The following is a 12,019-nucleotide window of genomic DNA, read 5'->3' on the forward strand; positions in this document are numbered from 1 at the left end:
CCAGGTTTATGGCTTTTTGCAGGCAAGTATACACTTCACGTTTGTGAAGGACAGCCGCAGGAAAAGAAAGAGTCATGACTTAGAAGTCCCTCTTCAAAACTGTGTCTGTTACCTTAATGTAAACCGAGGCACCAAAGTGCAACCTTAAACTAGAAACTGGATTGTCATCTGAAGTTGGTGGTTGGAGAATCTCATGAGAAATAGTTTATGACCTAATTAGATTGGAGAAGCTGTTAGGTTATAATTGGTAGGTAGTAAAAGGTAAAATAACCATTTAGCTTATGAAACACATACACACATGCACACACACACACACACACACACACACACACAACTAAACTGTTCGTGGGAAGGAGGAAAGAGGCGTACCCCAGTATCAATTAAGATACTAGAATAATAAAAGGCATAATAAAAGCTCTGTATACCACCAGTCCAAGATTCAATACTATATTACTATTTGGGAATGAAACATCAATGTTCTAATATTAAAACAGCTAACGAAGATTGAAATTTGACCTTTTTTCAGTACAGACATACTCTTTACTTCTGAGAAGATTCTAGTTCAAAAAAAAAAAAGAGTCCAAGCCAGAATCAAAATCAGTATCGACTTACCAAGAAATTCAGAAACTACTAAAACTTTTGAACTGTTAGGGGTTTCCTTGACAAATGGCACTTGAAGATGTATTTATATCAAACTGGAAAATGTTTATCTGGATCCCCCCCCTTTGAAGTTATGAACTCAAGGACACTATCCCTATTATGTCTGGTTGCGTGTCTTTGGCCGGTGTTCCAACTGGCAAAGTTCAGTGAGAGAAATCTGCCGATACTAGAGATTTTTCTGTTCATGGACTTGGAGCCCCATCGACTTGGGATAGGCAACGAGGGCAGCTCTTACGGTGCTGTGTTCTGACTTCTGTCGCAGGTTCCTAATGTGAGAAGGTAGGCCCGGATCATGGAGGTGCTCCAGTGTGATGGCTGTGACTTCAGAGCCCCATCGTACGAAGATCTCAAGGCGCACATTCAGGATGTGCACACGGCATTTCTGCAGCCAACTGACGTTGCTGAAGACAATGGTAATGAGCCACGATCCGGGTCCATGAATGCCAGTAATCAGACGGAGGTGGAGTATTCTTCTATAAAGGACGAATTTGCGATCGCAGAGGATTTATCAGGTAGGTCTTCACCGATCCTCGGCATATCTGATACAGTCTGTCACGCTCCTCCAGGTTCAGCCTGTAGCTGTGGGTCTTGGTATGTGTGGCTGCTTCAGAGTTTCTTGCTCTCTGCGAGCCATTTTTGCGATTTGGGCATCATGTTTCTCTTCTTGAGTGTCCTGTGTTATTGTCCTTTTGGCTTCCTTATGTCTCTTAGTTTCCTTTCCATTGGGAGAACAGGATCGTATCTTGCAGAGTTCTGGAATGGGCGTCGCAGTGTGTGAAATGCTGTCTTTTTATAGCCGTAGGGCACGTTAGTGGGAGATGAGGGGAGTATCGTTTCTAAAGCTGAACGCTGCGTCGTCATCTGTGAGAAGCTGTAAGTGTGTGTCCGTTAGTGCTTCATTAATACTCTTCAGGGCCTCATCTGGAGACGTTAGGACTTTTGAATGTGATGTGTATTAATGAAGAATAATTGAAAAGAAAAATTGCTTTGCATGATGGAATTTCTCAATTCTCTTTTGTTTGCTTTTCTGTTCTCACTTACTACCTGATGCTTTCTCTTTAGGTCAAAATGCAACCGCACTGGGGGCCGGAAGCTACTATGGCCATAGTCCAGGATATTACGGTCAGCATATTGCCCCTAATCCCAAACCAACAAACAAGTTTTTTCAATGCAAGTTCTGCGTACGTTACTTCAGGTCCAAAAACCTCCTCATCGAACACACAAGGAAGGTCCACGGAGCTCAAGCTGAAGGGAGTTCGGCGGGCCCCCCTGTTCCAGGATCCTTAAATTATAATATCATGATGCACGAGGGATTTGGAAAGGTCTTCTCTTGCCAGTTTTGCACATACAAGTCACCGAGGAGGGCGAGAATAATTAAGCATCAGAAGATGTATCACAAAAACAATCTGAAGGAGACCACTGCTCCCCTCCCTGCCCCTGCTCCAATGCCAGACCCCGTGGTCCCACCCGTGTCCCTGCAGGACCCCTGCAAGGAACTGCCAGCAGAGGTCGTGGAGCGCAGCATCTTAGAGTCCATGGTCAAGCCTTTGACCAAGTCTCGAGGCAACTTCTGCTGCGAATGGTGCAGCTACCAGACCCCCCGCCGAGAGCGCTGGTGTGACCACATGATGAAGAAACACCGCAGCATGGTCAAGATCCTTTCCAGCCTCCGACAGCAGCAAGAAGGGACTAACCTCCCCGACGTGCAGAACAAAAGCGCCCCCAGCCCCACTTCCAATTCCACCTACCTGTCCATGAATGCTGCGAGCCGGGAGATGCCCAGCACTAACGTCTCCAACTTCCGGGGCTCCATCAGCAACTCCATCATGAGACCCAATTCTTCGTCCGCTTCCAAGTTCCCCTCCATGTCTTACCCTCAGATGAAGCCGAAGTCCCCTCACAACTCTGGCCTTGTTAACTTGGCGGAGAGATCGCGTTACGGAATGGCTGACATGACCAATTCCTCTGCTGACCTGGAAACTAACAGCATGCTGAATGACTCCAGTTCTGATGAGGAGTTGAATGAGATAGACAGCGAGAATGGCCTGAATGCCTTGGATCACCAGACATCAGGCATGTCTGCAGAGCAGCTGATGGGCTCAGATGGCAACAAGTTGTTGGAGACCAAGGGGATTCCATTTAGAAGGTTCATGAATAGGTTCCAGTGCCCCTTTTGTCCTTTCCTCACTATGCATCGACGTAGCATCTCCCGTCACATAGAAAACATCCACTTGTCCGGAAAGACCGCCGTCTACAAATGTGACGAATGTCCGTTTACTTGCAAGAGCTCGTTGAAACTCGGGGCTCACAAACAGTGTCACACGGGTACAACGTCAGATTGGGATGCTGTGAATTCCCAGAGCGAAGGCATTTCTTCTTCCCTGAACGAAGGCGTCGTGTCTTACGAGAACTCAAGCATCAACGGCAGAAAGTCAGGAATCCTGCTGGATCCCTTGCAGCAGCAACAGCCGCCGCCCCCGCCCCCGCCGCCACCCCCNATGCACCATGTGTAATTACTCCACCACGACTCTGAAAGGACTACGGGTCCATCAGCAGCACAAGCACTCGTTCTGCGACAACTTGCCAAAATTTGAGGGGCAGCCCTCAAGCCTGCCGTTGGAGAGTGAGACAGACAGCCACCCCTCTTCCAGCAACACTGTGAAGAAAAGTCAGACCTCAATTCTTGGGTTGTCCTCCAAGAACAATTTTGTAGCTAAGGCCTCTAGGAAGCTCGCTAATGACTTTCCCCTCGATCTGTCACCCGTGAAGAAGAGAACGAGGATTGACGAGATCGCAAGCAACCTGCAGAGCAAAATCAACCAAACGAAGCAGCAGGAGGATGCGGTGATCAATGTGGAGGACGACGAGGAGGAGGAGGAAGACAACGAAGTGGAGATAGAGGTTGAGTTGGACCGGGAGGAAGAGCCGACGGAGCCAGTCATGGAGGTGTCCACGGCCTTCTCGGCCCAGCAGATTTGGGTGAGAGATGCCGGTGAGCCCCAGAAGGAGCCCAGCTTCCGAAGCGTCGCCCACGATTACAACGCCACCAACGGGGCTGAGATTGAGCTCACGCTTTCTGAAGATGAAGAGGATTATTACGGCTCCTCGACAAACCTGAAAGATCACCAGGTTTCCAACGCCGCTCTGCTGAACACCCAGACTCCCATCTACGGGACTGAGCACAACAGCGAGAACACGGACTTCGGTGACTCCGGAAGGCTCTACTATTGCAAACACTGTGACTTCAACAACAAATCTGCCCGGAGTGTCAGCACCCACTACCAGCGAATGCACCCGTACATCAAGTTCAGCTTCAGGTACATCTTGGACCCCAACGATCACAGTGCCGTGTACAGGTGCCTGGAATGCTACATTGACTACACCAACTTCGAAGACCTACAGCAGCATTACGGCGAACACCACCCAGAAGCCATGAATGTACTCAACTTTGACCATTCGGACCTGATCTACCGGTGTCGGTTTTGTTCCTACACGAGCCCGAATGTCCGAAGCCTGATGCCGCATTACCAAAGAATGCATCCCACGGTCAAGATTAACAACGCGATGATATTTTCCAGCTATGTCGTGGAGCAGCAGGAAGGGTTGAATACGGAATCCCAGACACTGAGGGAGATTCTGAATTCGGCCCCCAAGAGCATGGCGACTTCCACTCCCGTGGCTCGCGGTGGCGGTCTGCCAGCTACATTTAATAAAAACACTCCTTCAAAGACCTTTACTCCAGAATGTGAAAATCAGAAGGACCCCTCAGTTAACACTGTTGTCGTTTACGATTGTGACGTGTGCTCGTTCGCAAGCCCCAACATGCATTCTGTCTTGGTTCATTATCAGAAGAAACACCCGGAAGAAAAGGCTTCCTACTTTAGGATCCAGAAAACCATGCGAATGGTGTCTGTGGACAGGGGCTCTGCCCTTTCTCAATTATCATTTGAGGTGGGTGCTCCAATGTCTCCCAAAATGTCCAACATGGGTTCCCCACCCCCCCCACAACCCCCGCCACCAGACCTCAGTACTGAGCTTTACTACTGCAAACACTGTTCCTACAGCAATCGGTCAGTTGTGGGAGTGCTTGTCCACTACCAGAAAAGACACCCAGAAATAAAGGTCACTGCCAAATATATCAGACAGGCTCCTCCCACAGCTGCAATGATGAGAGGGTCCGAGGGGCCCCAAGGCTCCCCTCGGCCACCCGCCCCCATGCAACAGCTGAACCGTAGCAGCTCTGAGCGAGACGGCCCTCCTGTGGAGAATGAGATGTTCTTTTGCCAACACTGTGATTATGGCAACCGGACGGTCAAAGGTGTCCTCATTCACTATCAGAAGAAGCACCGAGACTTCAAGGCCAATGCAGACGTGATCCGGCAGCACACGGCCACCATCCGAAGCCTCTGTGACCGGAACCAGAAGAAGCCTGCCAGCTGTGTGCTCGTTGCCCCCTCCAGCGTGGAGCGGGACAAAGCCAAGCTGCGAGCGCTCAAGTGTAGGCAGTGCGCGTATACCTCCCCCTACTTCTATGCACTGAGGAAGCATATCAAGAAAGACCACCCTGCCCTGAAGGCCACGGTCACATCCATCATGCGCTGGGCATTTCTAGACGGCTTGATAGAAGCTGGCTACCACTGCGAGTGGTGCATCTATTCACACACAGAGCCCAACGGTCTGCTCCTGCATTACCAAAGGAGGCACCCAGAGCATTACGTCGACTACACTTACATGGCGACCAAACTCTGGGCGGGGCCAGACCCGTCCCCTCCCTCTCTCGCGATGCCCGCGGAAGCCAAAACGTACAGATGCAGAGACTGTGTTTTTGAAGCTGTGTCCATCTGGGACATCACCAATCACTACCAGGCGTTCCACCCCTGGGCCATGAACGGTGATGAGTCGGTGCTGCTGGATATCATCAAGGAGAAAGACGCCATCGAGAACCCCCTCCCTCCCTCCGCCGAAGAGCTGGTGGGTCCTGTGAATTGTGAAAACAGCCTGCCCACTCCACTCCCCGAGCAGGACACCGAATGCCCAGACGATGCGAGGCTTTCCCCAGAGAAAAGCATCCAGCTGGCTTCGGCCAACCCGGCCATATCGTCCACCCCATACCAGTGCACGGTGTGCCAGTCTGAGTATAACAACCTGCACGGCCTTCTTACCCACTATGGGAAGAAGCACCCGGGCATGAAGGTGAAGGCGGCCGACTTCGCCCAGGACATCGACATTAACCCAGGCGCCGTCTACAAATGCAGGCATTGCCCGTACATCAACACCCGCATCCACGGCGTCCTGACCCACTACCAGAAGCGACACCCGGCCATCAAGGTGACTGCCGAGGACTTCGTGCATGACGTGGAGCAGTCTGCCGACATAGCCCAGAACGATGTGGAGGAGACGAGCCGGATCTTCAAGCAAGGGTACGGCGCCTACCGATGCAAGCTGTGTCCATACACGCACGGCACATTGGAGAAGCTCAAAATCCACTACGAGAAGTACCACAATCAGCCCGAGTTCGATGTCTTTTCCCAGTCGCCCCCGAAGCTGCCAGTCTCCCTCGAGCCCGAGATAACCACTGAAGTGAGCCCCTCCCAGGTCTCGGTCACCGAGGAGGAGGTGGGAGAGGAGCCCGTGTCCACGTCTCACTTCTCTACCTCGCACCTGGTCTCGCACACTGTGTTCCGGTGCCAGCTCTGCAAGTACTTCTGCTCCACGAGGAAGGGGATCGCCAGGCACTACCGCATCAAGCACAACAACGTCCGCGCCCAGCCGGAGGGCAAGAACAACCTCTTCAAGTGCGCCCTGTGCGCCTACACCAACCCCATCCGCAAAGGGCTGGCGGCCCACTACCAGAAGCGCCACGACATCGATGCCTATTACACCCACTGCCTGGCGGCCTCCCGGACCATCAGCGACAAGCCCAACAAGGTGATCATCCCGTCCCCGCCCAAGGACGACTCCCCGCAGCTCAGCGAGGAGCTCCGGCGGGCTGTGGAGAAGAAAAAGTGCTCGCTGTGCTCCTTCCAGTCCTTCAGCAAGAAGGGCATCGTGTCCCATTACATGAAGCGCCACCCGGGGGTGTTCCCGAAGAAGCAGCATGCCAGCAAGCTGGGGGGCTACTTCACGGCCGTCTACGCGGACGAGCACGAGAAGCCGATGCTGATGGAAGAGGAGGAGAGAGGCAGCTTCGAGAAAGCCGAGGTGGAGGGAAGTGAGGCGCAGGAGATCGAGTGGCTCCCGTTCCGCTGCATCAAGTGCTTCAAGCTGTCCTTCAGCACGGCCGAGCTGCTGTGCATGCATTACACTGACCACCACAGTCGGGACCTCAAGAGGGACTTCGTCATCCTGGGCAGCGGCCCCCGCTTGCAGAACCCCGCCTACCAGTGTAAGCACTGTGATAGCAAACTGCAAAGCACAGCGGAGCTGACCTCACACTTGAACATTCACAATGAGGAATTCCAGAAGCGTGCCAAACGTCAGGAGAGGAGGAAACAGCTTTTGAGCAAGCAGAAATATGCAGATGGTGCTTTTGCAGATTTCAAACAAGAGAGGGTAAGGCTATGTTTTGATTTCCCTTCCCCCAGGAGGCCTCTCGTCACTGGTACCCACATGCACGTCTTCGTTGCCAGCCAGACTGCTACAGGCTTCCTAGTGACTTAGCTTGCCAGAGAGCTCAATAAGTCAATTAAACGTTTCGAGCTTGATTATCCCCCATTCTATGCTCACCCTTCTCCACGGCCCCGCTCCCCTCCCTCCCACTCCTCCCAAGGCTCCCCAGGGGAGGGCTGGGGTGGTTTCTCTGTATCTCCTTCTGCCAAGTAGCCTTATCTGAGGCCTAGTTACAGGACGACGCTCGCTCTCTTTCTAAGGCAGCTGTGGGCCGTCTCTTGGTATCACTAGCACCTCTCAGCCATGGTTTTGGTCTGCAGTGTCTGCTACATGAACCTAACATCTCCAGGAGTAGTTTTTTTTTTCTTTTTTTTTTTTTCCTTTTTCCGGTCAAGACGTTCGCTAATGGCGTAGCTATGCAACGTTTCACCTGCGTAGGTGACATTGGTTTGAAAACCACATAACCCCGTGGCCGTGACGATGAGGCTTCTCCACAGAAATCTTCTCTGCTCACAAGTTGTAACATATTTGGGCTCCAGAGACTTTTGCATAGTAGGCAGCGTGCCACGGCTCTGACGAATTCGTTTGTAAAAATACTCCCGTCTCTCTCCCTTGGTTTTTAACCTGCTAATCCGCTTTGAAATAAAACCTGCTAGTAAGCTATGAGCGTAAATGCTGGTGTGCTGGGGCGGGCTCGGAGTACTGATGGCTACCACTGTATTTTACCAGCCTTTTGGTCACTTAGAAGAGGTGCCAAAGATCAAGGAGAGGAAGGTGGTGGGCTACAAGTGTAAATTCTGTGTGGAAGTGCATCCGACGCTCCGAGCCATCTGCAACCACCTCCGGAAGCATGTCCAGTACGGCAGCGTCCCGGCAGTGTCCGCCGCTGTGAAGGTGAGATGCGGGCAGGGGAGGTGTGCATGAGCGTTCCTGTGTGTGAGTGGTGCGAGTTACTGATTAACCCCCATTGCTCAAAGCAGCTCAGGAAAGGGCGGCCCAGAATGTGGGCATTCCTGAGCTGTGCTTGGATCGGTCTGGCTTGTTTTGATTTTTTTGCAGGTTGGACCCTCTTCATCTTTCGTGTCTCGACCTGGTCGCGTTTCGATCTGGTTGCCTTCCATGAGGATAGTTTGGTGGAAACGGAAGATCCGGGCCTCTCGGTACAGGAGGCTTTGGGTCGCCCTTCTATTCTGCATTTAGTGCCATTAGGTGTTTGCTCTTCCAAGTTGCTCGAGCTCTTGAGAGGAATCAAGTGGGTCCTGTTCCCATCATCTTCTGCTCCTCCCACTGCCTGACTTCTTACTGTTCTCATCTGGCTGACGGTGCAGGGAGCCCAGGAGAATCTTTTACTTCTTATCCTGGGTCCTCTGAGGAGTGTAAGAAGCATCTAAATCTACAAGCCTTCAAGTCACAGTAGGCCCCGAGAACCCCTTGACCTGATTTGGCTCCTTTGTCCCCTGGTCCCCGATGTCGCTGACCAGTCAGTGCCTTCCCTCCTCCCCCTGACTTGTATTAGGCCACCTGTTTTGAACTTCGTAATCCTGATAGCAGCCGCTGTTTGAGTGAGCGAGCCACCATCCCTGCCTGCCAGGATTGGGCTAAGCACTGAACTTTGGGCAGAGACGTTAGTCAGGTCAGGGCTCGGCTCTTCCTCTGTAGATACGTGAATACGTTTTGTCATCGGCCCTTCTCGATCCGGTGTCCTGTTTTGCCCACGTAGCATGGACATAAAGTCTCTGCTTTGCTTCACTCAAGACTGAAGTCCCTCTGGCTCTCAGCAGAGCAGTGGCCTCCGGGGGCAGCGGCGGTCAGCTTCTTCCATGCCACCGTGGTGTGTCCCAGGCTCGTTTCCCGGAGTCGCTCGAGGGAGACAGAGCAGCTCTTCGTGTGTAATCAGTAACCTAAGGAGTCACCTCCAAACACGAGTGTCCTAAATCCAGGCTGCTCCTCACGTTTTTAAGTCGATCCTAAGCAGCCACCCCTACAGTGGGTGAAGTCACCATATGCAGGGTGGGGAGGAACATGGGTGGCAGAGGGCAGGTTCCTTCCCTTTCCTTCATTTCCCAAGGATGGCCCACGGCTCCTAGATGCCCAGACTACTCTGCTTTTTTTTTTTTCCTCCCTCTTCCTTCCTTCCTTCCTTTCTTCTCTCTGAGCCATAACCCTAACCCTGCTTTATGTCAGTTCAGGTGGGATGGCAATTTGGATTTTCTTTCTAAGACGGGAAAGAAGTGAGTGAACGGTCTTCATGGTGGGAGAGCCCTCTCTCATGTTTCCCAGGCAGTAGCAGCCTATGCCCGGACATGTTGCCCTCAAATTACCAGCACTGCATGAAGAAGGGCAAGCGGGTTTGCCCTCCCTCTAGGGGGAGCCAGAGAGGCAGGGGAGGAAGCTCTAACAGGAGATGCCGATGAGTTTGGGAGAATGAAGGGAGAGGAGGAGAGCTGGAGACGATGATGATGGATATTTATTTTGTTGGTGGGGCGTGTGTGTGTGTGTGGTTCTCTTAGCAGGAGGCCGAAGACCCTTCCCACTTGTTCCTGGATGGACTGGAAGCAGCCAAAGATGCCAGTGGCGCCCTGGCGGACCGGGTGGATGGTGAACACTGCTTGCTTGATGGAATGTTGGAGGATGGAACCCGGCCGGGGGGATACCATTGTAGTCAATGTGACAGAGTCCTGATGTCCATGCAGGGGCTGCGTTCTCATGAGAGGAGCCATCTGGCCCTGGCCATGTTTACCCGCGAGGACAAGTACAGCTGCCAGTATTGTTCCTTTGTTTCTGCTTTCAGGCACAAGTAAGTGCTGTCGCCTGCCCACAGGGGGTGGCCGGGAGGAGAGAGGTGTCCTAGTGGAAGGCAGCTAAGCTGGAGCAGGGGAGAGGCGTGGGGGAGTCCGGGAGCCCCGCTCAGGGGTTCGTGCCTGCTGTTTAGCTGCTTAGGTTACCTCGGGCCTCAGTCACCCCGTCTGTCAAATGGGGCTAAGAGCATGAGATTGCTCTTGGTTAGACTTGGCAGATACACGCCTTTTTTTAAAAAGTGCCCATTTTGGAGGCGCTGCTCTGATGTACAAAAGACCAGAAAGTAGATGAATTTACTGGTGTATCTGTCAAACATTCATCCAGAACCTCGTCGTCATTTGAGGAAGTTCAAGTTCCATTTGGGAAATTAAGGGGCTAAGGAGGTAAAATTAGGACTATTCCCTCATGTGACCGAAGAATCATTGTTTGAGATTTTTTTTAAAAAGACCTTGAAAAGTAAGGAAGTGACTGATGCCAAGAGACGCTTGAAGGTACAGAGAGATTGAAGGAGTGGCCCGAGGCCCATCACAGCTTTGGAGTTGTAGATTTGGAGTATTGTGACAGGCTTTTGGGGGTGACGGGAAGGGGGATGGTTCTAAGAGGAAACCACCTTTTGTTGCCTTTCTCTGGGAACTGTCTGAGAGAGAGAACGTGGTCAATAAATGTGTGCCACCATCTTGGATGGAGGTGACCGATTGTAAGACTGACATGTTGTTTATTTTTAGGATGGTTGAAAATACATGTTGGGCTGTTTGCTTCTCAGAAAGATTAAGTGCTGGTTAGTTGTTGAAAGGCAGGAGGAGGCAATGCTTTTCCAGAGGGTGGGATGGGTTACAAACCCTGAATTCTACGGAGCCTAATGTCTCGTCTTTGTCGTCAGACCCATGCGCTGACGTAAAGCTTGTGAAGAAGTATTTATTCCACAGCATCTGTCCTTTCTGACACCCAGTAGAGTCTCAACAGATCCCTGAGAATAAATGGATGCCCCCTGCTCTAGGCAGTGTGCCGGGGGGGACTATAAAGATGAAGAGGCCATGGGAGTTTAGGGGCTAGGGGAGTTATAAATGCAGCAAGCACACGAATGAGGCAAAATAAGCACATGTCTTTCAAAAATTTATCAATAAAATGCTATGACGTTTCAAAGAAGGGAAATGTTACACCGACTGTGGAAGAATTGGGAAGGTTTTATGGGGTAGGGAGCATTTGAGTCAAGTCTTAAAGTCAGAAGACGGGACTTGAATAGTTTGGAAAGGACGTACAACATGGTGGAAGGGACAAGCATAAGCCTGTGGAATGGAGTGCAAGGCTCATGGGGGCCCAGCTGGCAGTCCAGTCTGACTAATCCTTAAGTTACATGTAAAAGAATAGTGGAAGATAATGTTCGAAGACTTGAGACCATATTTGGAGTCTTTGTGGAATTAAGACTTCGTAATTTACATTACCAGCAAAAGGAAGACTCTAAAATGAGCAGAGTGGTCACAATTGCTGACATTTCCAGAGACTATGGGTCAGGCAGTGAGCTAAGTGCCTTCAAGTATTATCTCACTTTATTTTTAAGTCAGCCTTATGAAGTAGGCTCCCACTGCTGTCTGCATTTTGTGGATACGAAAAGTGAGGAGGTTTATATAACTTGCCCAAGCCACACGGTTTATAAGCAATAGCTGGGATTTGATCCCAGGCCGTCTGACTCCATACGTGCTCTTGAGTTGAAAAAAAAAGATGGGAGAAACCATTAGGAGCCAGTAATAGTGGGTGATCCGAGAAGTTAGGATGAAACTTTGGGAATGGCTAAAGGAAGCAGGGATCTAGATGACACCTAGGTATTCTGTCTGGTTGACTGAGAGTGGTGGTGTCCTTTGTACAAGCAAGGAGATGAGGAAGAGCGTCTGTTTTGGAAGGGAAAAAACGATGGTTTTGTTTAGGGCTGGTTGAGTTTAAGAAAGCTGAAGGA

General features: G+C 51.2%; 1 protein-coding gene across 1 annotated transcript in view; it reads left to right on the forward strand.

The window, feature by feature from the left end:
• ZNF462 (zinc finger protein 462) overlaps window positions 1–12,019 on the forward strand; it is a 130,533-nt gene that overhangs the window by 51,853 nt on the left and 66,661 nt on the right. The window contains 5 exon segments of the mRNA XM_002916448.4: window positions 923–1,172; window positions 1,723–3,157; window positions 3,159–7,212; window positions 7,999–8,163; window positions 9,963–10,066. Of these exon segments, the coding sequence (XP_002916494.4) occupies window positions 953–1,172; window positions 1,723–3,157; window positions 3,159–7,212; window positions 7,999–8,163; window positions 9,963–10,066 (5,978 nt within the window). The 5' untranslated portion in view covers window positions 923–952.

This window comes from Ailuropoda melanoleuca, chromosome 7 (genome assembly GCF_002007445.2).
Source record: "Ailuropoda melanoleuca isolate Jingjing chromosome 7, ASM200744v2, whole genome shotgun sequence".
NCBI lineage: Eukaryota > Metazoa > Chordata > Mammalia > Carnivora > Ursidae > Ailuropoda > Ailuropoda melanoleuca.